Source organism: Liolophura sinensis, chromosome 6, assembly GCF_032854445.1.
Source record: "Liolophura sinensis isolate JHLJ2023 chromosome 6, CUHK_Ljap_v2, whole genome shotgun sequence".
Classification (NCBI taxonomy): domain Eukaryota; kingdom Metazoa; phylum Mollusca; class Polyplacophora; order Chitonida; family Chitonidae; genus Liolophura; species Liolophura sinensis.
The window spans coordinates 75390993-75417475 of NC_088300.1; the positions used below are offsets into that span (position 1 = coordinate 75390993).

At 38.6% G+C, this 26483-nt stretch overlaps 1 protein-coding gene across 1 annotated transcript in view; it reads left to right on the top strand.

Moving 5' to 3' along the window:
• LOC135467562 (cilia- and flagella-associated protein 46-like) overlaps positions 1–26483 on the top strand; it is a 56467-nt gene that overhangs the window by 9121 nt on the left and 20863 nt on the right. The window contains 35 exon segments of the mRNA XM_064745335.1: positions 1335–1434; positions 1585–1683; positions 2143–2333; positions 2630–2726; positions 2953–3084; positions 3711–3828; positions 4414–4543; positions 4769–4909; positions 5334–5532; positions 5767–5900; positions 6345–6557; positions 6870–7077; positions 7464–7613; positions 8205–8315; positions 8787–8965; positions 9248–9379; positions 9883–10054; positions 10477–10623; positions 11276–11346; positions 13895–13919; positions 13921–13971; positions 14509–14526; positions 15651–15758; positions 16695–16863; positions 17657–17695; positions 18870–19034; positions 19417–19586; positions 22447–22563; positions 23229–23318; positions 23711–23779; positions 24187–24335; positions 24930–25028; positions 25367–25565; positions 25823–25912; positions 26095–26148. Of these exon segments, the coding sequence (XP_064601405.1) occupies positions 1335–1434; positions 1585–1683; positions 2143–2333; positions 2630–2726; positions 2953–3084; positions 3711–3828; positions 4414–4543; positions 4769–4909; positions 5334–5532; positions 5767–5900; positions 6345–6557; positions 6870–7077; positions 7464–7613; positions 8205–8315; positions 8787–8965; positions 9248–9379; positions 9883–10054; positions 10477–10623; positions 11276–11346; positions 13895–13919; positions 13921–13971; positions 14509–14526; positions 15651–15758; positions 16695–16863; positions 17657–17695; positions 18870–19034; positions 19417–19586; positions 22447–22563; positions 23229–23318; positions 23711–23779; positions 24187–24335; positions 24930–25028; positions 25367–25565; positions 25823–25912; positions 26095–26148 (4336 nt within the window).

Sequence of the window (26483 nt, forward strand, 5' to 3'; positions counted from 1 at the left end):
ACCAGTGGATGGTCGTGGGTTTCCTCCAGGCAATGCCCGGTTTCCTCCCACCATAATGCTGGCCACCGTCATATGAGTGAAATATTCTTGAGTACAGCGTAAAACACCAATCAAATAAAATAAATAAATGAATCTACTCGTCCTTTGTGATGGGTGTCGTCTTAGCCATTTTAACACTAGTGTATTGTTCACTCAGCACTGTTTTCATAATTACCTAGCTCATTTGATCTGTTAAAGATTCATTTTACATCTTATTAGATAAACAATGACATTTCACTGCTTAAAAGTGTCTGCAAAGTGCTTCATAATAAAGTTCAGGATAAGGTGTGCAATATCAGTCAAATTAGGTTTCATTTGTGATACATGCAACAAAGTTCTTAATGTGTGGAGGTTCCAAATTCTGTATCAAACAAATTAGTTTGGTAACTTTTAAAAATAAAAGTGCATTAAAGGAGAAGAAAATTTAAAAACTTGACACTATAGGGTGAAAAGATCACATTTTTTTCTATCTGGTGGTGCCTGCTACATAATTTTGCGATTTTTCCTCGCCATACATGCAAAGTCTGAAAACGGCAAAGCTGGCATTAATCGCTTAGTGCATCATGTCTTCCATCTTTAACACCCTGTAATTTATGCTGAGGGTGTGTTGCCTCTCAGCCAGTGAGAGTCATTAAAACTGCTGGCTTGTTCGTGTAAACTCGGAACCTATGTCCAACATTCCGGTGTCAGGATCGTCAAGCGGAAAACGAACTGTACTTTCTGCTACCTTCTGGGAAGAAGAATTCTACTGGAAATGTATGAACTGCACTTCGGAGTTTTGTGACGGAAATTCTCCTTCTAAGACAGAAGATTTCAGGAATAGTTCTTAGGCAAAATGGAGTCGCCGACAGCGGATTTTGATTTGTCTTTATTTATAATTTATCATCTCAAGGTACATATTAGAATTTTTTAACACCTCCGAGGAAATGCATACTCTTTTCAGTGGTATATGTTTGTAATTTAAGTTTTCTTCTCCTTTAATGTATGTCTAAGATGACCTTCTGAGAATGTTACTGAGAATGGCTGACAAAGGCCTCTGCCCAATTTCTCAATCATCTCATTATTGACACAGTCCTGTGACTCATATTTCTTTTGTTCATGTAGCCTATATTTCCTCTGTTCACATAGCCAATATTTCTTCTGTTCATGTAGCCGATATTTGTTCTGTTCACGTAGCAAAATTTTTCTTCTGTTCACATAGCCGATATTTCATCTGTTCATGTAGCCGATATTTCGTCTGTTGACGTAACCCATATTAAATGTAGGACATGGGTATGTCAATCTATCTTTTTCAGGCCATATCTCTTGCTTGAGGTGGGTCGTCTTTGTTTAGAGCTGGACTTTGCAGACTTGGGAATTTTGTGTGCTGAACACATTCAGACCTGCATTGTTAAGGTGAGTTATATGGTAAATTGCATTTTTTCTAATATGTATAATTTAGCCTTTATGAAATGCTTGGATTGTGAAAGATGTGATTAGATGTTAAATAGAAATTTTTGATAATGAGTTTGGGTACTTGATTTCTGACCTTTTTTTTTTTTGCAGGATCCAGGTTTTTATTTGGAGGCAGAGTTTTTCCAGACAGAACTGATGGTGAAAAGATTGGGAGAAAAACAAGAAAATTACATGAAGTCTTCAGTAGATGTATGCACACGTTATGATATAGAAATGTGCTTTCTGTGTTTAACTCGGCATGGTTTATATTTACCAGAGTATCCTACCCTAATCCTTCAAGCTTTTCAACTGTCTCTGCAACCAGTAATTTGAAACATTCTGAGAGAACAATAGAGAAGTAATTTGCACAATTTTAGGAAACTTCCATCTTTCGTTTCTTAAGTTGATTTCTTTATGTCAACTCACACAAGCAGATCATTTTTGCATCATTTTCATAATAACTGAATGCTTAAATTGCACTTTGCATCAGTTGAACTACATTTGTAAAATTTTGACCTTATAAATTTATAAACACTGTAACACAATCCTCAACAAACATTTTATTTTATAAATTAATATTTTCCCATCATCATTTAAATGCATCTAACCTCTATATTAAAAAGATTCACTTCAATCTTACCCATTCCACTGTATCTTTATGCCATCCAGGTACGCTTACAGGCCATTCGGCGTTGTGAGGAGGCCATCATGAATGCTATCCGCCAGGGCAACCCTAACATCATTCAACTGGGCTGTACTACTCAGTTCAACCTGTGCCTGCCATTACTACAGCCCAACCTACGCCATCATGTCCGTAAACCTCTCACCCTGGTAGCTGAAGCACTGGAAGACATTGACAGGTGCAGCAACTATGCTCATCTACTGTGTAGCTGCCCTGTTTGCTGACAGTTTAGGACTTGTAAATGCAAATATAAGATGGGCTTTAGTTAATTTGTTTCTGTGGAGATTTTCAAGACTAAATGGTCTAAGTGAACATATGTGTTAAATGATATATCTGTAAGGAAAGAAATCAGATATGCTGTATTGTTGTGATAGTTGTTCATGAAATTGGCAATTTTTTTTTCGATGTGTGAATCAAATGTTTTGTGGATATTTTGTGGCATTATGGTGAAGGTATCACTTTTGTGTTTATCAGTTTACTTATCCAGCTGAGATGTCAGGTTCACTCTGAGCTGGCAAAGTGTGATGAAGATGAGGAGCAGATACAAGTTGCGATGGAACACCTAAAAAAGGTGGGTGTGTCAAGTTATACAGCTCTAGTAACTGGTTAATCGTTTCATGTCACCTTATTTTTGTTACGTAATATCTTTGCACATGTTTGTTTAAAATGTACTAGTGGCATAAAATATTATTTATAATATGAAATGAAAATTATCTGTAGCTGCCTGGTGTTAAGGGTAATGGAGTCAGCAGACCCTACCAGATGACATCATGTAGTTGTTGCTGTTGTTTTTGTAGGCTCTAGCCCTGGATGATGGGTTTGTGTATCAGGAGCGGCTGAATGTTGCCTTACACAGACTAGAACTGTGTGCTCAGTTGTACAGTCAGCCAGAGAGGCCTGAAGATCAGGCTGCCATGATTATAGAACAGGTACGTACTAACCATGGAACAGGTTCATGCAGACCATGGAACAGGTACGGACACACCATGGAACAGGGATGGGGGTGCACACATCAAGGAACCAGCTAGAACATCATGGAACACATACGCACACACCATGAAACACACACAAACACCATGGAATGGGGATGAACACATCATGGAAAATGTACACACAAATCATGGAAGGATCCAGACAAACAGCTGTAAACAAAGTGAAACAGCTATGTATTAACCATGGAACAGGCACACAGGCCTTGGGTCAGGCGAATACAAACCATGGAACTGGTAAGAGCAAGGTATGCACAAACCATCATGGAGCAGGCATTAGTCATGGAATAATTATGCACAAACCATGGAACAGCTTGCATTAACATGGGAACAGCTACATACCCCAAGGAATTGGTACACAGGCCATGCAACAAGTACCCTCAAAATATGGAACCGATACATGCAAACCAGCAACCAAATACACATAAACCATTGTCTGTTAATAATATTATAAAGTCCTTTTGCTTTGAGAACATATCCAAACTACTGAAATCATAATATTTAAATTTGTAAAGGTGAAATAATACTGGTACTGCCTAGCACTTGTCTCACTATATAATGCATAGGCAAGGAAAGCGGACTCAGGCACAATTCGTATGAAGAGGTCTCTGTTGGTGAGGGCTGGTGAAGCTCTGGCTCCTGATGCATTCTTACTAGTGCTGGACAGTGAAAGCGATACAAAAGGTTAGTCTCTGGTATGTGTATATGATCCATGGCCTATGTTGCTGTGCATGTCAAGTGTTTATGACATGAATATTTGTACTAATATTATTTATTTTTTTGTATGTTTAACCTATACTACCTTCCCTTATTTGAGTGCAATACCCTAATTTCCAAATCTTTAGTGAACATACAGATGACAACATTGAAGTATTGGTGGCCAGAAGCTTTTATTCTGTACACGACATAAAACTTCATTTAAGGTAGCACTCAGCACATCCCAAAAGATCACACAGAAATGATGCAAATAAGAGATTGCCTGGGTTGATAATTAGGACCTTTCCTCTCCCAAGGAAAAAAAAATGGATGTTTCCTTTGCTTTCTTTGCGACATTGTAATTGGGAATCTTATTTTGCCATGAACGCTTCATGTAATCAACCGTCATTCCTCAAAAGCCAACCTTAATTACCAAAGGCACCAATGGAGTATCACTGGCTTTTGCCAGTTCCTTACGGTACATGTATGCAGCTGACTGTATTGAGATACTTTTCTAATAATGGATTTATGTACATTTTATACATTAAATTATTTTGTTTCATCATTTTCCAGATGTAAGTACAAGCAAAGGACCATTGACCCTTATCAACAAATTAGCTGGAAAAGCCAGACATTTTGATAAATGTGTGCGCAAGGCAGATGGCCACCTGAAAAGGCTGGGAGATGAAAATGACAGAGAGAGGTACATGAATTATTTGACGTCAACATCCTTTCATACACTGTGGTCTAAACACAACAGTTTGTGTAAACAATTTTCATTAATACATTTTTGTTACATGTACATCAAACACTCACTTTGATGTATAAACTTTAGTTATGCTAAATTAAGAAGGTTATGTCATAACATTTATTATTATTGGCAGGTATATTTCTCTGCTAATAATCACCCTGTCTTGATTTGTCTCAGGGCTCACCTCTGGGCAGATTTGGCAAAGACTGCCAGGAAACAGGAAGTGTGGGATGTGTGTCGTGTGGCAGCCAGATTCTGCTTGTTGTATGATGATGGGCGCTGGAAAAACACTTCACAAACCAAAACAGACACCAATAGGTGAATAATTATTGTTACACTGGGAATGCTGGATTTTGGATGGTTGGTGTTGCTTTAATATATGATCCCATCCTATAAAGTTTCTGAATATGGTGGCAGTGATGATATCATCTTTGATAGTTAGGGGCATCTGTGGCTCGGTTGGTTCGCGTGCAAGCGTAGCGTAATGACCCAGGAGTCTCTCACCAAAGCGGTCGCTGTGAATTCAAGTCCAGCTCTTGTTGACTTCCTCTCCGGCCATATGTGGGAAGGCCTTTCAGCAACCTGTGGATGGTCGTGGGTTTCCCCCGAGCTCTGCCTGGTTTCCTCCCACCATAATGCTGGCCGCTGTTGTATAAGTGAAATATTCTTGAGTACAGTGTAAAACATCAATGAAAGAAATAAATCTTTGATAGTTAAATAAGCACTTTTGTCTTGGCTTCAGCCCAAAGACTGCCCGTGCTAAGACAGAGTCTGCTCCATTAGAGTCTGACACAATGGGCAATCAAAGCCAAATGTCCATGGAGGAGAAACGACCAGGCAGTCGTCATGGCAGCAGGGCAGGAACTCCTGAACCAGTTGTACCCCTTTTTGATAAAGATTTGATCAGAATGCTTGCTGAGGTCAGCTTCATCAATGGAGAGGTAAAAGTCTCTGTCTTTGTGATTGTTTTCTGGATGATATCTGTTAGCCATCATTACATTTATTTCAGAGCTGATTTAGCGTGACATTTACTGATTTCTCTTTAGCTTGTCAGATTTTCAAACATGTTGAAATGTACAATTATTTAAATATAGATATTTCAGTTCAGTTTAGTAGCCCCTTTCAAACTGTAACTCAGAATTTTGGATAGTATATCTGCTTTGTTTACTATTTAGGCATTGATACATTTACTGAGATCACAAGGGGTACAGCTGAATGATAAACCTGTACCCCCAGAGGACAAAAGTAAACGTCCCAAGGGCTACGTCAGTAAGAAACCAGAGGAAGAACCTGATTGGCTGCTGTACTGGTGAGTGTGATTACTGTTGATAGGTATACTTTTCATGTAGTAGGGGTAATAGGTACATGGAAAATGCAATTTCCCTACAGCATTCATAATGTACAGAAATATGAAGTACGTTTAAAAGGATATTTGTTACACCATGATTTCAGTAAAGCATCGATGTTTCGTTAAGCGATAATCATTCATTTATTCAATAAAGTATTGGTAGAACCAGTCAACATGTGGTAACATAAAATCCAGTCACTCATACAATCAAAGTTTTCAACCTGTGGTTATAATTGAAATTCTGTTTTCAGATATAAAAGGTGCTAAAGTTAAAATATTTTGTTCATTTCATTCAATGAAAATTATCCTTTTGGAAATATTTATGAAATAAAATTAGAATGGCTTTGTGTTTTGATGCATAGTTATTTGGTATGTTACCCACATGTCTGTCTCTATCTTTGCTAGTGAGTGGACAGATTCCCTATCTAAGATGGCCTCCAAGGCGTTCCTGAGAGCACTAGATTTGGGTACTCAGCTTCATGAATCATGGATTGTGTGCAGTGCCTCAGCTTACATTTGGAATTACAACAACCATGTGCTTACACAGAATCGGCACAAGGAAATCATTGAACATCTTCAGGCATGTCTGGACGGGCTGAAGAAGGTGGGACATGCTGGGTAAGACTAAAGTCACAAATTCGAAAATTTGGGGGTAGGAAGGAAGTATGTACAACGTATGTGTAAGCGATAGCTGCAAAGATACATGGTTTGTCTGAAGTGCTGTATAAACAATCCAGCTATGACTGTATTGAAGTCAGCAAGAAACAGTTACATGTTGGACTGTAATGACTGTAAGAAGGGTGTGAGTTCAAAGGTTAATGTGTGTTTAAACTACTGGTGATATTATAAAACATTGCATACACAATGTGAAGCTGATTGACATGAACCCTTTGTTTGTCCTTGACACAAATAGGTTTTGGATTGTTGCAGGGAGACCATGTTGTTGGTAAACATCTGCACTTCTCTGGCTTATGCCTATCTCAAACCCTGGATACCTGGAAGTGACTCCACCTCAAGGACCCCCTCCCCAACCCAGGTAGACAGGAGCAAGAAAACACCTGCTGCTCCACCCAAGGCCAAATCAGCAAATATATCTGTCAGCCCTGATGCTGGGCCAGATCTCAAGAAAGCTATTGAGGTATGCTTTTAAATGTGCAGTGTGCTCATGTGACACCGACAAAGATAAGCATTTACATTGTATTATTGTCTGCTGTTTACATGAGAACTAATGTGCATTGTTTGTATAACATCACAATGTCAAATACAAGGGTATTTTGATACCCTCTACAGGTGCTGAAGTGGCAGCATACTCTGAAAAGGCCCGTATTTTGGGGAATGTTAAATGTTTCAAAAAAAAAAAAAACAAGAAAACAAATTCCTTCTATTCATATACAGGGACTATAAAGAAAAATAAGTAAGTTTGTTACCATTAGTTGGTATGTAAGGCATTGAAAATATTTTAGCCCAATTCAGACAGCTTAAAGGTTACCCAAATAAAAAAGCTGTATTTGGCCTACAATCAAGGTCTGTGACTACTGCCTGCATGTGACCAATGGTGACAGGCTGGAGGACCTTGTTCCTGTGTCGGCAAGACTTCCACTTCTGCAGACCTGGGTCAGAGCCAAGCAACTCTCACAACTACAGATTAGCAAAACATTTGGAACTGATGACGAGGTGAGTGGGCGTGGGAGACTACGTGACCTGTTTACATGTATTTATGAAAAAGCCTTTATTTCCGGAATTGTATCCCCATGATGCACATGGGCAACACAAGTTGGCGAGCCTTAGTGAATGCTCCTACATATATATTTATTTGATTGGTGTTTTACATTGTACTCAGGAATACTCCTACATATTGTCTACTTCACTGATAGATTGTGATTCCGAAAGGCTGATGGATCTAGTGTGTTCTTCATTCATTATTCCCTGTGACGTTACCCTGGAGACTATATCCACAGCTGTAGTGAATCAACTTAGGCCCCGTTCTGCAAAGTTGATTGTAACTACCAAGACAATGTATGTGTATATCTGGAATAGGTGCCAAAACCGCATGTTTCTGCATTACACCTACAGTAGATTTGTCTGTTTTCAAGATAGACGTTTTGAAGCTGGCCTGATGTTGTACAGGCCTGATTCTGTTTGGTTCATGCCTAATTTCCAGGCCTGTGCTGATATTTTATGTCTGAAATGTTAGTCTGTTGCTAGATGCTGGTGTACACATTCATCTATATAAGGAAATTTATCATGTGATTGCTTTCTCCACAGACAAGTATAGAAGGTCAGAGGGCAATGACTAGGTGTGTGGTTGCCATGGAGATGATACAGCTCAGCCAGAACAGGATAATGGAGTTCAAAGATGCTCCAACTCTTCCTGAGGTGAGTGGCAAACAGCCAGACCTATTAAGCTGCACATCCTGACATTAAATTCATCTCACTGATGAGATTTGTATATATGACCTCTGTATTACTACATGTATATAAAATTAATTCAAGATTGTTTTAGTTTTCCTTTACATCATACTCAGTAATGTTTTTCTTGTACAGTGATAAGGGGCTCAGGGAAACTATTCACTGACAATCAGTCCTACCTGGGATATGCAGACATTCTCCATATAAATGGAACACAAGTCTAACTATTATAAGATGTTCATGGTGAAATTACGTGAACGTCAGGGAGTTTATCAGAGTTTGTGTCATTCATACTGCCTGTGTTTAATCTTACTTTATAAGAACTAATCTCCTTCTGTATTGTTACGTTTCTCTCGTTGTAACCACTAGGTTGATTGAAATTTAGCATAAATTTTGAAGCCAGTATAAGTCACCAGTGTTGCTTGTGATCCCTTTCAGATGGCTAACATGATAGAAGAGTGTAAATGGTCAGACAAGTTTGTTGAGCTACAGTTATGGACACGGCTAACAGCCCAGGCTTACTACAACAAAATGCCTAACCTGGTCAACCGCTGCTGCAGACTAGCCTTAAGGTTTGCTGCCTCTGGAACACAGCCAAAAAACAGAAAACCAGACCAGTATGTATAGGTTTTCAAAGGTTCAGTTGCATATTAAAAATAGCTGACTGGTCAAAGAAAATTTTAGTCAACTTTTCTTCACTGTAAGTCATTTCAAAAAGAAATGTCTTTGAAGTTTCAGTTTCCCCTTAATAACTTATTGTTGTGTATTTTCACCAGGTATACTGGAATGTTTGAAATGGCGTTTATTCTTGCTTATGATGTCTTTCTTAATGTAATAACTGTTTCAAGTGAATCAGAACGTTTGTCTCCTACAATTTATATGTAATGTGTCTGTTACAGACACTTGTACAGGGTAGAGCAGGAAATGTTCAGCTATGCCAGCTGCCTGTTAGGACAGAGTATTATAGACAATATGAGTGGCAAACAGCGACTGAGGAGAGAGGCCATGGAAGCTTTCTTCAAGAGTGCCAGGTACTTGCTTGATATCAATAAACTGGTTCATGACAGTAATAATTGGATTAGATTATTGATATCTTTTGAACAGTGCTGTGGAAGTTAAGATTTATCTATAGGATGTTTATGTAGAACGTAATCCCATTATATATTTTCCTTTTAGCTGCACTGACTTGTCCTTGGTAAAAATGTGTTTTTTAAATATCACATGTTCAGGTATGTTTACACTTGATTAGAATTGCTAGTCTGTCGCATGTGTTGTTTGATTTTGTAGCAAGGGGCAAAGACCTGTGTTGCGTTAGCTCTTTAACTCTTGTCGCAAATAGTATTGATGTAACAATAGTAATAATATATGAACTAGAATGCTATAGGATGGTGGGATTTACAAGAAAAAATTGGAGAACATTTTAGTTAGTGTTTCCTGTAAATTAATTTGTGGTTTTATTTGTCTTGTTCTTGTCTGAGACAAAAGTTGTAGCATTGGTTTCTCTGTAGCCTATGAATATGATTGCTCTACACAGACATGCCAGAAATGCCAACAACTACAACATGTTGATGGCTGCTGCTCGCCATTATTGGAATGCCATTCATCCGCTTGTTAGCCAACCAATAGAGAGAGAGCTGGTTAAGGAACCAATAAAAATACTGCTACAGTACATCACAGAAACTCAAGACAAGACCAAAACAAAAGAGGTAAAAATGGATTAAAATGGAATTATCTCTTAGACTTCATCATAACATACTGGGGTACGTATATATTTGTGAACTATTAAACGAGGAATAATGTCACAAAAAAGGAAACTGTACAAAAGGACACCTCTTCTCCTGCAGATAAAGGTAGCCATATTCAAAGTTTGTAGCTAACTAGTGTCTTGCTATACAAATTGAGCTGTCTTGCTTTGTTACCTGTCAGTTAAGTGAAATCATTCATTGTTCAATATTTTGAAATGTTGTTTTAATAAAATAGCATATTTATGACTTGCTAACATTTGTCATATCAAGTTTGTGGCTGTTTGTCTACAACATACATCTTATCACATTTGTTAATAGCCGAATGTATCAGTTGAAACTCTTTGCTCTGTCTCTTTACTTTTCTTTCTATATTTTCTATCTAGACAGGAGATAGTTCAGATGAGGATGTGGACAAAATCACTTCAAAACCAGACTCAAAGACTGTTGTAGAGTTCTCAGGCTGTGATGATGAAGACCTGAACCTAAGGGCTGCCCTCTATGGTGTTCTCTTCCAGGCATATGCTGACAAGGTATTTTCTGCCCTTTTGAGGATTCCTGTGCATATATTTGTTGATCCTATGTGATTTACAGTAGGTCCATTCACAGAAGGTATATAATACAATTTGGGCACAGGTACCAACTTGTGTTGTAGGTGTTTCTTTGCAAGTTTATTTAGGTGAAGAGAATACTACATATCATAAAGCTTGATGTGTCAAGGACCTTTACCGTATTAGTAAAATCCCATCCAGACTGAAACATATCTAAATTAAGCCTTTGAGCAGCCCACCTTTTTGACATCAAATCAGACTGCTGTATGTTATGCGGAAAGTAATGATCTTTATCCTTATTTGGTAACCCAGAGAGGTTACCAATTTTCAGTACTAGAATTATTCTAAAAAAGTGCAAATCTCAAATAAAGATAATAATGGAATGTCCCAAATGTTACATAATTGTTACATGTGATTCTTGAATTGCATCCATTACATCCTCAAGGAGAAGTAAAATTCATTATGTAGATAATGTCCAGCTGATTGGCTGTTCCAGGATTTTCACACTCATTTGATGATTGTATTCAAGGTTACATGAATGTTGTACTGTTGTATAAATATGTGTATTGGTTATTTATGCCATTGAGTCATCCATGTATTCATTTATTCATTAATGTCTGTCATGTGTTGTCAGGGTGACTGGGAGGAGAGTCTTCAGGCTATGGACAAGGCTGTAGCTGATATGGGCCGCTCCAAACACAGGCTGTAAGTGTCTGTCACACTATAATGCCCACAATACTTACTGCCATGATGGCTGTATGGATGTTTGTCCATTCTCACAGCAGACACAGTTATTCAAGAAGATCAAAGTTTCTCAAAGATCTAAGCCTTTATTATTGTTCATCCAGGGCACATGTTTGTAACAACACTGAGAAACTGCTCTTGAAAGCTAGGTCTTGTTGAAATTCCAATGCCTGTACTGCAAAATGATTGAAAACATTAGCATAGTCCCATCCTTGTAGATTCAGTACTTTCCTTTTTGATTCAGTACCTTCACCTGTTAGATTCAGTACCTTCACCTGTTAGATTCAGTACTTTCACCTGTTAGATTCAGTACCTTCACCGTTTAGATTCAGTACTTTCACCTGTTAGATTCAGTACTTCACCTGTTAGATTCAGTACTTTTCACCTGTTAGATTCAGTACCTTCCACCTGTTAGATTCAGTACTTTCACCTGTTAGATTCAGTACCTTCGCCTGTTAGATTCAGTACTTGCACCTTTTGATTCCGTACCTTCACCTGTTAGATTCATTACCTTCACCTGTTAGATTCAGTGCTTTCATCTGTTAGATTCAGTACCTTCACCTGTTAGATTCAGTACCTTCACCTGTTAGATTCAAGTACTTTCACCTGTTAGATTCAGTACCTTCGCCTGTTTAGATTCAGTACCTTCACCTGTTAGATTCAGTACTTTCACCTGTTAGATTCAGTACCTTCGCCTGTTTAGATTCCAGTACCTTCACCTGTTAGATTCAGTACTTTCACCAGTGAGCTGTGTTATCCAGAGACATTCATCGGTGAGGCTGTGAGGGTCACATCCACTCTGATGTTAGGCTCTTTCTTTTTGTCATTGCATACTGTGCCCTTGCTGAATGTGTTTAAGTTGTAAAACTATATTAGTATTTTGGAAATAAATAATACACTTTAGATGTACTTATTTACTCATTTTTGAAAAATATTCAGAACGGTTTAAGATATCTATATAAATGTCTAGAGTAGTTTACAAATGAATATGTCTTCATGGTGTATGAGGCCCCTCGCTCACACAGGTGGGTTAAAGTGCCAGCTCACTTCCACTGTCCATGGTGTATGAGGCCCCCACTCACACAGACGGTTAAGGTGGCCAGCTCACTTCCACTGTCACGGTGTACGAGGCCCCCTACTTACACAGACGGTTAAGGTGCCAGCTCACTTCCACTGTCATGGTGTTCGAGGCCCCCACTCACACAGACGGTTTAAGGTGCCAGCTCATTTCCACTCTCACGATGTACGAGGCCCAGACTCACACAGATGGTCAAGTTGCCAGCTCACTTCCACTGTCACGGTGTATGAGGACCCCACTCACACAGACGGTTAAGGTGCCAGCTCATTTCCACTCTCACAATGTACAAGGCCCCCACTCACACAGACGGTTAAGGTGCCAGCTCACTTCCACTGTCCATGATGTATGAGGCCCCCACTCACACAGACGGTAAAGGTGCCAGCTCATTTCCACTGTCACGGTGTACGAGGTCCCCACTTACACAGACGGTTAAGTTGCCAGCTCACTTCCACTGTCATGGTGTTCGAGGGCCCCACTCACACAGATTGTTAAGTTGCAAGCTCACTTCCACTGTCACGGTGTATGAGGGACCCCACTCACACAGATGGTTAAGGTGCCAGCTCACTTCCATTGTCAGTGTATGAGGCCCCCACTCACACAGATGGTTAAGTTGCAAGCTCATTTTCACTGTCATGGTGTACGAGGTGCCCACTCACACAGATGGTTAAGTTGCCAGCTCATTTCCACTCTCACGATGTACGAGGCCCCGACTCACACAGATGGTTAAGTTGCCAGCTCATTTTCCACTGTCACGGTGTACGAGGCCCCCCACTCACACAGACGGTTTAAGGTGCCAGCTCATTTCCAGTCACGGTGTACGAGACCCCCACTCACACAGATGGTTAAGTTGCCAGCTCATTTCCACTGTCAGTGTACGAGGCCCCCACTCACACAGATGGTTATGGTGCCAGCTCACTTCCACTGTCATGATGTATGAGGCCCCCACTCATACAGACGGTTAAGGTGCCAGCTCACTTCCACTGTCATGGTGTTCGAGGCCCCCCACTCACACAGACGGTTAAGGTGCCAGCTCATTTCCACTCTCACAATGTACGAGGCCCCCCACTCACACAGATGGTTAAGGTGCCAGCTCACTTCCACTGTCATGATGTATGAGGCCCCCACTCACACAGACGGTTAAGGTGCCAGCTCACTTCCACTGTCATGGTGTACAAGGCCCCTAAAGTGCCAGCTCACTTCCACTGTCCCTGACAAATAAGACTGAAGGTTCAAAATCTGGCTTTTGCTGGTTTGACTGCAATTTTAAGTCGAGAGGTCTTTCAGATACCTGGCAAGGGCAGAGTTTACCCTGTTTTTCCTCCATCCATAAAACCTGGCCGCCACCATGTAAGTTAAATCGCCTTCGGCATATCATTACACACCAATCTTGTCAATTAAATGAATAAATTCACGATCTTTCTTTTGTTACAGGTTGATATTCAAACACAGAGTAATGGTCGAAGGCGAAACTTGGAAGACAGGTTCAAATGGACATAGCCAAGTTTAAGGTAAATAAAACGATGCATCTAACCTGAAAGTTTTGTGGTAGTGATTTGCTTCTCAGCAATAGTGGATTATTTACCTTATATTATAATAAGGTAAAATGTATCATTGTTAGTTCTGACTAATGAAAACTTAAATTTGTAGGTGTAACCTGCTTAGTTTATATGTTTGAGTTGTTTTGACAAATGCACAACTTGCACATACAGGTCAGAACTTCCCTGCGAACAGTTTCATCATTGCAGCGCAGTTCGCCAAGAAAACCCCAACAAAACAGCAACTGCAGTGTAGATAGAAAAGAGGCATTTGCAAGCGGTGCAAAATTTCGATTGCCATTTTTCCGTCACTGGATAATAATAAAATATGTTAAAATCAGGTAGTCTGTTGTAGTTCGTGTCATGGTATTTTGTAGTCTTAATTGTGTTCTGAGTCCTTGGTCTTAGTCTATGAATTGTAGATACAAAAAGTACATTCTGGTGGGATTAATCCATGTACATGTAGCTTTATGATCATTATGGTTGTGTTTGCATATTTGATTATCACAGGAAGCATGTAGTGAAGAGGTGAGTGGAGGTCACCTAGTGTTTCTATTGCACAACTTTGTCTATAGTTTATTAGGCATGCTCTTTATGGGTAGTTTATGAGGCATGGACTGCCACCTTTTACAGGACACTGCCACATTTTGCAGGGCACAGCCTCCTTTTACAGGACACTGCCACTCTTTGCAAGACACCTTAATTGTAATTTCAGATGAATATTTTTGACATCTTCATTTTGTCTTGTTATGCTTGAAGGTGTTATGCGAGAAAAATTTCCTGAAATGACAAAAAAATTTCGCCACAAAAGTGCCTTTTTTAGAGTCAAGCAAATGTCACAGGATATTGTTTTTGGTTCTGAAACTTACAGTGTTCCAGTAGCATATCATCCAATCTTCCAAGCAAATGTCAAAACACATTTCTAAAATCAATAGAACTCTCAGAATCAGTGAAAATGAGCAGTCTGTGTTTTGAAGAGCATTTGTAATAATCCTACTTCTAGTCCTGTCTGTGTAAAGGATTCATTTTTTCTGCAGAATGCTTGCTTTTTTCCCTGGCCAGTTACACGTAATTAACAGCTTATGCTTTTCAGAACACTTTAAGTAGAACTGTGTGTCTATATCATCAGCATGCTATATAGTCACCCTCACACTTCTCTATCCCGTTTAGCCACACAGCCTTCTCTCTACGGGCAAGGTGTTTTTTTACAGTTTTATACATTAATTGCTTTGTCAATAGACGTCATTACATGTTTTGCAACATCTGTACTTCTGGAGTCTTACATGGTTTTATTAATGTGATTGATGTTAAATTGCCATCGTCAAGAATTTTCCTCTTTCAGTGTCAGTCAGGTTTCTGGGTTACAAAAGAAACCATAGTACCCATCCCCATCACCCAAAATATACTAATCATTCATAAATACATGTTTGCATATGTTTATACTATGTATGTCTGTTTTGCATATGTTTATACTATGTATGTAAGTTTTGCCAAGTTCACAGACTTGTATTATCTTCATAGTCTAGTTTTGTACTAAGTGATGTGTATGTACACATGTACATGGATAGAAGCCATGCCACTAGGGATGAGTAAGAATGCTTACTTTCCTTGATATATGAAATGACTAATGTTTGTGGCTTGTGTTTGTACAGGATGAGCACGAGGAGTATGTGGCTCAGATGTGGCGTAGGGTGGCCCTCTGCTCTGTGGATGTACAGGATCAGCTAGAGTGTTATCAGCAGGCTATTGAAGCACTGGAGGTAGTGTACTGCAGCAAAATGATGGGGTGACAGCGTCCGTTATAATGGCACTATCACACAGCTCTGTAATGACAATATTAACCAAACATCATTGGTTATTGAATATACTAACTTAAGTATTTTGACAATACCTGAACTACAGGCACATTTGGCAATGATTGTTTTCATATTAAAGCCAAACAAGAATTTATCACACCAGTCCATACTGAAAGTTATTTAACTCTATATGTCACTTTGTTTACCTGGTTTGTATATAATTCAGAGCTCCCAAAGACAAAAATATTTATTAAGATCCTGTTTTTCCTAAATCTTACCTAAAACACTTTCTTACACGGGAGACACATGATCTTTGCGCATTTCAAAGCATAGAATTATTCCCTCTTATGGTTTCAATTTCTTGTGTGATGTTATCTTTTAGCGCTTGTAATGTTCTTGGTTGTTAGCACAAACCACTGATTTAAGATGTCCCCATAAGAATAAATCCAAAGAACTCAAATCCGGAATTGTTAGCTCTCTGCCATGGGTAACAGTCTGAAAGATAATAAATAAAATTAATAAAATTATACATGACACTTTGTTAAAAATAAATTAAAACAAATTCTATAGTAAATTGCCTATGGGTCCAGACTTATGCTCCACCCTGTATATACTACCAACATACACTGCTAAAATGTGAGAGGAATTTATAAGCAGGCATTGGTCTGTGACAGATTTGTATCAGTTTAGGTAATCAGTTAAGTAAGAATAAATCCTTGTCTGAGGATAGTGATCAGATGGTGTGCATGTTACAGGTAATAGTCATCGTAACTTGGTATGTTTTTCACACCTGTCAACCATAAAAACTTCTGGGATTTGTTTTCTACTTTTCATAATCAGTAATGATACCTGTTTATACATATTGTATACTAAGACAGTTTGGTGTTCCTACAATTGCAGAGTCCGAGCAGTGACCTGGCAGAAGTGGACTACCTGATTGAGTTTGGTCAGTGGCTGTACGTCAACCAATTCCCGGTTAGTGAGGCGGTGGATGTGATAGAGTGGGCGGTGGACATCCTCCTACAGATTAACCGAAGCAGGAATGGGAGCCAGAGCAGCCAACTGACATGTAAGTTAGTTATCACTGTTTGTGTAGGGGAAGTCACATTGAGAAACCAGCTAGGTCATACGATCATTAGGAGTTTTCCTAGTCATTTCCTGGATGTTACTTGAATTTACAGTGATACAGTTTCTCATCAGGGCATGGTCATACAAAAGAGAACATCATCGTAGTCTTAGGTTTGTTCACGGAAGCATTGAATAGGCGTGATCAGGTCACTAACACTGGTTCGCTGGTGAATTCCTTTTACCAGACAAATCCAGCTGACATTGTGTAGAACATTAATTATTACATTATTATTTTCTAACCTTCTAGTTGGTCAGTTGATGTCACACGACAGAATCAGTAATGTTATGTTCATGGGGTGGTGTGCAGGTTAGTTTCAGCACTTGGATAATACCAAGTATTGACCTGATATTTTTCAGTCCTGCATTTGTGGTAATTGGGGATTTTATTCCAGAACCGATTACACCTTTGTCATATTTAGTTTATATAGTTTTATGGTTTTATTGTGTGGCCATTGATTCATAACTGTCACCGGTGAATCCTCTATCTCACTCCATGTATTAAAAATGGCTGCGTACTGGGAAAGTCATCAATGGTCAAGTTGGTTAAGTAATACTGGATTTCAACCCTTAGCCTCAAATAGGTTTACAGAAATCTGAATGATGCAAACCACAACTGTTAGGTATCCTTCACTTAACGTACCAATTTATGTAGTTTAAACAGAAATGATTTTGGTTTAATTCACACAAATGTCATTGTAAAATTGACATAATTTTGTACTTCTGAAATGTAACAGATAAAGCAAAAGCTCCAGAAAAAGTATCACAACCGAAAGGTGAGATGAGTGTGTCCATTAACACAGTAACATGCCATAACCCCATGATTGTGAGCCATTGTTACAGGGACGTACGTGTAGTTTACCATACAACTGGATGTGCTGACTGGAGAAAAAAAAATATGCACTTTACAAAAGCACTTATGCACTGCTAACCTATATTCATACATATATATATGTTGTAGATTGCATGTGCTATATGTATTTTTTTTTCATGTAATCAGTTCTTTGTTCAGAAAATATTAATAAGCACATTTGAAATGTCACTAATGAAGCCAATTCTGCTGTGTTATGGATGAATTAAAACAGCTCTGATATCCCCAAGCCCCATCCAACCTACCCAACCTTCCCAGTGGATGATTGCACTTGATCTTTGGAATTTCCCACTAGATGATTTCACTTGATCTTTGGATTTTCCCAGTATATGATTGCACTTGATCAACTGATTTTCACAGTGGATGATTGCACTTGTTTGGTGGATTTTCCCAGTAGATGATTGAACTTGCAGTGGAAATACCAGATTATTCATGGTCCTTCCTGAATCTCACTCCTGAGATTCCAATCTGGCTAATGCTAGCAGCTCTGCTGATTTACTGCAGAATACTGCAGCCAGTTTCACACAGACAGTTTTCAATAAGTCAGTATTTGAAATGATTTAAATTCTCTTTGTAAAATGAATGAGTTAAAATTAAGAAGACAAAGAAGTTTCAGCTCATGAACAATTAGCCATGTATTTTGTTGAGGTTTGACTTAAGTTGAAAGTTGCTTTTTGAAATTGAGCCCAGGTTTCCATTCACAAGAGTGTGTAGGTAACTAAATTTAACCTTGGGTGATTAATATTCTTTTCTTGGTGATAGTAGATGTGGTTCCACATGGAAACTGGAAGTCTCATTTCTCTCTAATATCTAAACTTAGCTATGCTAATCTTTTGATGATATAATATGCTGTTGTGTAAAATCAACCTAGCTGTTCTAGAAGTAATTTGTAATTAGTTCATATTTAAGATCGAATGCATAGTCCTCTGATTTGAATCGTTTTGTCATGTTTCATATTCTTTGTGAGTGGAATTGAATCTGGATTTGTACAGTACAGTTCTGTGATTTTTTTCTTTTTTTTTTTTTAAATTGCATGTTTGTTATCTGATAACTAAATGGTCATGTGTCAACAACTCTAGTGAACAAGAAAGATAAAAAAAAGACCAAGGGGAAGGCCGGCCCATCATCAGGCCAGAAAACACCCACCCAGGAACCTGACAAATCAGAGAGCCAGAAAGATGTGAAGGAAGGGAATGGAATAAATGAGGCAGACTACATACCAGTTGCAAAGAAGGCTGTCATTGGTCAGTTCATAAAAACTTGTTGTATTACGGATAAGTATTGCCAGGTGTAGATCCACTTACGCTGCGCGGAGTGTTATTGAATTACCATGGCATTACTATGGTATTGGTAATGATTGAATTTTTATGAAATATTATCTGTAACAGTCAGAAAACATTGTAGTGTAGTAAGAGGAATTGTCTTTGTTTTACAGTACTTTCACCCAAACTGCACATTCACATATTCTATACAGTATATTTTATTCCAGATCTGTTACTAAATGAGTATTTGAAAATAGGCATACATCTGATGAGAGGCTAAGTGTATTAATGTTATGTCCATCACATCAAATTCCATTTTCACTTGTACTCTTTTAGCTGATCTAAATGTTTGCATTTTGATCAGGACTTGCCCCAGCCCAAGAGCCAGTGAGTATTGATGACATATCAGATGTTCGACAGCTTGATGCCCTCATTTACGTTCATGTCCTACTGGCTGAAATTCACGGCCAAGGGTCACAAGGTCACAAAGAAAGCTGTTTGTTGGCTCATGGCTATCTGATGAGGCTTTGGCAGGTAAGAACGATATGATTTGTGCCTCAGTTTTTTTGTTGTCTGTAAATCTTTATTTAGAAAAGAGATTTATACATTTACAAACCAAGTATTTTTCAAGCTCTCGTGAAACCTATGTCCTCCAACACATTGCTCAATGCTGTGTTCCGACACATGGTCCTGTATGCATTGATAAATGTGTTCCTCGTTGACTGCACTCACTAAGATGTTATTAACCATAAAATAGAAAACTGCAAGACTGGTCTATTGGAAAATAGTATACTTGACACTGACGTTGCGGTGATAACCTATCACCTTCAACAGAGTAAATTGTTATACCTAGGAGCAAGGTATGTACTCACCAGGACCTACTTAACTGGTTCCGTTTCAAATAATTTTGCATGAATAGCTTGAGGACAATTTAATGCGACAATACCAAAGCTTACTTTAAGGCTGGTAGAACAACCCACTGTCAAAAAAAAAAGGACAAACATGTGTAACTGAGCATCTCCAAACAAACACCCATGTTTACTTACACTAAAGTCTTTCTTATGTTTTTCAGTGCAGAATCCCAAATGTGGGATAAGTCAAACCACTTTTGTGATTGAGAGTGGGGTTTGCAGCACGGACTAGAATGGCCTCTTTAACTCCTCATTCAAACCACCTAGGCTTTTTGTTAAGGACTTTGACATTTTTATTGGAGAAGGTGTGACCATATTCACAAAGGTTTGGGAATACTGCGGAATCATTGCCATTAGATGAGGGTTTCATATGTTGTTTCACACAGTTTCATCTCCAGTGTACATTTCGTTTCAAGATGGATCACAACATACTATGCCATGCACTATGCCATTCTCTTTTTTTTTACTGGTTTATCTTCAAGATGAACAAGTGAGGTTTTGAGTTTGTGTTTAGGTTTAACACCTATTCTAATGGAGTGCTGATTGAGAATTCTTCTTAATGTCTCATATAAGCCCTGTACGTTTGACAATGTTTCTGTAATGCTGCTAGGTGATTGTGGAATGGTTAGGGCAGAAAGGAGGTGTTTACTTTGAAGGCCTGGTGAATTGTCCAGCTTTGATACCTTCGGCAGTACAGGGTGTTTTTTGTGTGATTGTTTTCTTCTTTCCAAGCCCAGGTTTTTGGTTGGGATAATTTTCGCCCTGTTCTGTAGGATTCTGATTTAACCAGTTTCTGGTGAAGAGATGGTGTGAATGGAAATCAAGGTACAGGTCCTTGTGTGTTGATTTGCAGTACACTGTAACATCAAGCCAAATTTTTTCCTTGACCAATATTAAAGTGTCAAAAAACGGAAGTTGCCCTCTGCCATCTCTTCCATAATGAATTTTATATTGCTCTCCAAGTTATTAAGAAAGGAGAAAAGGCTGGGGAAGCTAGTCATTTAATCTTAACCCAATTGTCATCGACATATCTGAATCAATGTGTTAGACATGTGTCACAAAATGTACGAAGAGCATGCCGTTCGAATGATTCCATGTAAAGATTTGCCACTACTGGTGATATGGGAGATCCCATAGCACAACCATGTTTCTGTTGATACAGATCTCTATTGTATGAGAAATACATCAGACATATACAGACATAATATCAGTAATTCACAAATCTGTCGTGGAGAAAGTTTGGTCCGAGAAGCTAAGGTATCATCTTGACTTAATGTAGCACGGACAACATCTCCAGCTTTACTCACAACAATACTGGTAAATAGATTGACCACATCAAAAGATACTAAAGGGTCTTCAGATCCAAGTTTAGCATCACATATTATTGTAACAGAGTCTTTGGAGTTTCTTATGTGATGTTCAGTATTACTGATACAGTGTACAACTGGTACATTAGCTTTATGGATTTTGGGCAGACAGTAAAAAGATTGTGGGTGTGCTGCAGACGGATATAACTTTTTCTTTAATTTAAAATCTGTACAATCTGCTTTCATCAGCTGATTAAGTTTTTCAATAATTGGTCTTGAAACGATTGGTAGGGTCATCTTTCATAAGTGCTCTCATCCGAAAGGAGTGCAGATACCTTTTGGTGGTAGTCTGCCTTGTGGCAGTCAACTGTGCAGCTACCTTTGTCAGCCTCTGTCTACCTCTGTCTGTCATCTTTGCTTAGACCCTGCAGTGCTCTGTATACGTCTATTATTTTGAAAACGAACCAGTCAGGGAGGTCCTGGTTTATATAGAGCTTGTTTCTAAGTATAACATTTTACTTTGTTGACAGTGATAGGTCTTACAGTTTTCTGTTTTAGTGGTTTACCTGGACGTCTAATAACCTTCATTGTTACATTATGAGTAATGTGATGACACTGAAGAGCTGGTTCACTGCTTTTTGTTATTCAGTCTCAGTCCAGACATCATATCTTCATGTGAAAAACTTTTATTTTATTTTATTATTTGATTGGTGTTTTACACTGTACTCAAGAATATTTCACTTATGCTATGGAGGCCAGCATTATGGTGAGAGGAAACCAGGCAGTACACAGGGGAAACCCACGACCATTGCATAGCTTTTGTTCTCTGTCATGGTTGTTTTTCTGGCTATGTTAGTGCCACCTGACTATGGTTAGTTGTTCGTTTGATTGGGGTTTAATGGTGCTTTCAGACAATATTTCCATTGCTGCCTTACTGTAATTTCATTATGAAGACACCAGACACAATGTCTGACTCAGTCACATTATACTGACAATGGGCTGACTGTATTTGGCATATACCTCTTATGCTGATTGACAAACAATGTAGTACCAAGCTTGCTGAATTTTATCTCTTGATTATGATGCTCTATCAACTATTCCACCCAAACTGGTACACCTGACCTTTTCCTGTGTTGTTCATTGTAGTCTGTTTTGTTTTCTTTCTCTGACAATCAGTTGGCAATTACTTCATCAGGACCTGTGGCTAAAGAGATTGCTAAGAACCAACCAGAAGAGCCTGCAGGGAAAAACAGTGCTAACAAAGGGAAGAAGAAAGATCCCAAAGAAAAAGAGGTAATTCTCCCCCCCCCCCCCCCCAAAAGTGTAGTTGAAATATTATAGTCTTACTATGGAACATATTTTTGTTCTTCAGTGATAGATAAGAAAGGGTACAAGCTATGGTATTCAAGAGCAAGTTTTATCCGTGTGCATAGTGCAGGCAATAATGTTGAGAGCAGTGTTACCGAGGGCAGAGATGCTGTGAATTGTCTGGATAACTTGAGACAAAATGAACTGGGATAATCAGTTATAATAATAATCCTTTGTAAGTCTGTCTAACATGGTGAGTAGCCATATGAGAACAATCCCTGTGAATGGCATGCTTATGATGTCTTTCTTTGAAATGGAAACACCATGGTCAGTACTGTGCTTTGTTAGCTCTTCTTTTCCTCATGACACATGATTTAATGGGAATTGGTCCTCAGATAATATCAACTTGGGAATGATTGGCATACATGTTTAGTATACCTTTTCCTATGTTTATTCAGTGTAGTTTCTATGGCAACATACTTAATGATGGCGTTCTGCAGTCTTTCAGTTATGTTTTTCACACATTACTGAAGAACTTTCTGAATGATATAATTCAGACCATGGTTTAGGTGTTACATATACTCAGTAATGTTGTGTGTGCGCGCTGGTGTCCACTCAGCACAACCTAATACCCTTATGTTGTGGTTTAGGCACCGAAAGATAAGCCTAAGAGGAAGGTACCAGTGGATGTGGTTCCTGCTAATTTGGAGGACTGGTCTGTGTATGAGATACCAGATGAGGTGAGATACAACAACCATAAGTCTAAGTCACAGCGTCATAAGCTATAATCTTAAATACTTCATGGACAATTAAGGGTTTCTATGAATGCTTAAAAGAATAGAAAGGAAAAGAAATCTTCTCAGCTGTAATGTTAAATGTTAATATTCGAATTCTGTATGAAGAATGAAATGTCAATATTGAACCGTATGTATGTTTTGATCATTGTTCACAAATGTCTAATGGTATTGTGTAAGCTTGTAATGGAAGAAATTGTGTATAATATTGGTATATCAGTTTGGTCCACAACTCTTCTCTGATTATTGAACTGCTTTTGAAGCATATCATGATTACACATGTATCTCGCCTCATTTAATAAGTTTTAATAACTTGGTACATATATGTCCTATTACAGATATTAGAGGCCTTTAAACATGAAAGTATGGAGTCAACTGGGATAAATTCGACAAGCATAAAAAAACCTGTAAGAACAACAGCATATTTTCACGAGCACATCACATCAACAATTTGGATCTGTCTTATCATTACTCATAAATCTATTGCCAACAACATCTGAACAACTTAAGATGTAAATTGTCCATGTAAATTATTTGTTGAGAAAAGCATGCTCACTGAAGAACTTTGTAAATTTTCAGGTGATGACATTTCATTATCCTGGGCATGTAATTTGTCATGGTACAGATTAATGTATGAAATCAAAACTTAACATTTGCATTGAAGAGGAAGATATGTTTGTACAAAAAGGTGTATATGTTGTTTAATACATTCTAAAACTTTCAGTTTCTATCGTGTGAGTATGAAGGGCATGTAAAACGGATTAATATCACACAGTATATTGACTATTCAAAAAGACTGTGCTATCTCCCCTAGCTCCTCACCTTATACTACCTGGACAGCCTGATCAAACAGCTGAGGCAGGTGGGCTATAACCACCTGACACTGCCTATCCTCACCTTCATAGAGCTGCTGTCTAAAGACTTGCTAAAGAGTAAACCCCTCAACATGTTGGTTCATCTAAGGTAAGACATGTTTAGGTGTGCACTAGAAAATCTTGTCTGGATTGCGATCAAAATGTCACTGATTAGCCCTTGTTTCACAAAGCCTTGTCTGGGTTGTGATCAAAATGTCACTGATTAGCCCTTGTTTCACAAAGCCTTGTCTGGGTTGTGATCAAAATGTCACTGATTAGCCCTTGTTTCACAAAGCCTTGTCTGGGTTGTGATTAAAATGTCACTGATTAACCCTTGTTTCACAAAGCCTTGTCTGGGTTGTGATCAAAATGTCACTGATTAACCCTTGTTTCACAAAGCCTTGTCTGGGTTGTGATCAAAATGTCACTGATTAACCCTTGTTTCACAAAGCCTTGTCTGGGTTGTGATCAAAATGTCACTGATTAACCCTTGTTTCACAAAGCCTTGTCTGGGTTGTGATCAAAATGTCACTGATTAGCCCTTGTTTCACAAAGCCTTGTCTGGGTTGTGATCAAAATGTCACTGATTAGCCCTTATGTTACAGAGATGACGAATATATGTAACTTGTAAATGGCTTTTTCTGCGAAATTGTGATTGTAAAGATACACAAAAACTGGGACCTGTTTTTGTGTGTTCATACAGAGCAATGGAGATTTGCCAGGAGTTGAATTTGAAGACAGCCGCAAACTTTCACCAGAAGTCAGCAGGTGGTATCTCTATCACTGAGGAAGACCAGGCAGAGTGAGTGATCATCATTTTCCCATGTCCAGATGATATGTGTGCATGAGAAGCTGTACTGATATCGTGTCTGTCTTATGCTGTGGCATTTCAGCAGCTCTTTCTAAGATATTAGATAACCCTTTGCTACATGTACAATGTATGTGTCGGTATACTGGGGAGTTATGAATATGGCAATTGATTTCTATTGACCTCGCTGTTTGCTCAGCAAATAATGAACTGTGGATTGATGGTAAATGTGATCAGTATATGCAGGTATAAGACTGTTACAAACATTTTATTGAGCTGTGTTTTCAGAGACATCCACGTCAGTTTTGTTCACTGATATACCCATGTTGTAGATCGCGGCAGAGGGTAGCGATGTGGAAGGAGCGTCAGTCTCAGTTTGCCAGAGAGGAGCTTCACATGAAACAGTCTCTGGAGAAACTGGCTTCAGAAAGGAAAGTGGAAGGTCTGCAGTCCAAAACCAGTTTGAAATGTAAAGGGTCAAAGTCCACATCCGTTATGGAGGGCAGTCAGGTGGGCAGTGCAGGGCTTAAGGTAAGTACGTCATGACAAAACCCCTTATACCTCACAAATAGTTTGTGCCACATAAGGTGCCTTTTCAAACTCAAGTGGATGTATGTTTTTTTTTAATTTTAAGCCTGATTCTTGGTATTCTGAGGATTTCATAGTCTGTGAGATGCTTGAGAAGTAAAAGAATGTGTTGCTTGTTCTTGTACTTAGGTTTATGCATGTCTTGGATTCTTTATTCCAAACTTCTGATAGCAATGTTAATATTTTCACTGTTTTTTCAGGGTGATGAAAATTCTCATTTGGGCAAGGTGTTGGGCAACCTGTTGGTGCGGGAGATCTGGGCCGATATTGGAGAGATCTTGTTGAACCAGGTAATCTGATCATACACCGCCCTTACGTCAGCACATAAAAGAATTAGGCAAATCCTACTGTGATTGATCTTCTAAAGTCATCACATGGCGCGTAGTAAAACTGTTGACAGCACAGAAAATAGCTATTTGAAAATGATACATGTAAAGAAATCTATGTTTTATCTATGTTTTATATTTGTCAGGGAATGTACCAGAAGGCCAGAGAGTACCTGAGTGAGACTTACTCAGAAGCTGTGGTGAGTCTTGTCTCAAATAATTGCTGTCCAGTCAAATGAAAAAGATCTTCTAATTAATGCCTGAAGTCAATTTTTTTTGTGTTTTTAAGATGTTATGTAAATGTCTAAAGTGCTTAATCTCAACTTAAAGGCTCATTTATATTTATTTATTTATTTTATTGCTACTTTATGCTGTACTGGTACTCCAGAATAAGGTAAATGACATAAAGTTTCGCATGTGAGTTACTGTCCTTTTTACTTTTCGCACATCTGAGTTAGTGGCAAGATGATAGAAGAGAGCTCATTTTATTACCCTGCACAGCACTTAGTAGCTCTAATCCTCAAGTCACTGACAT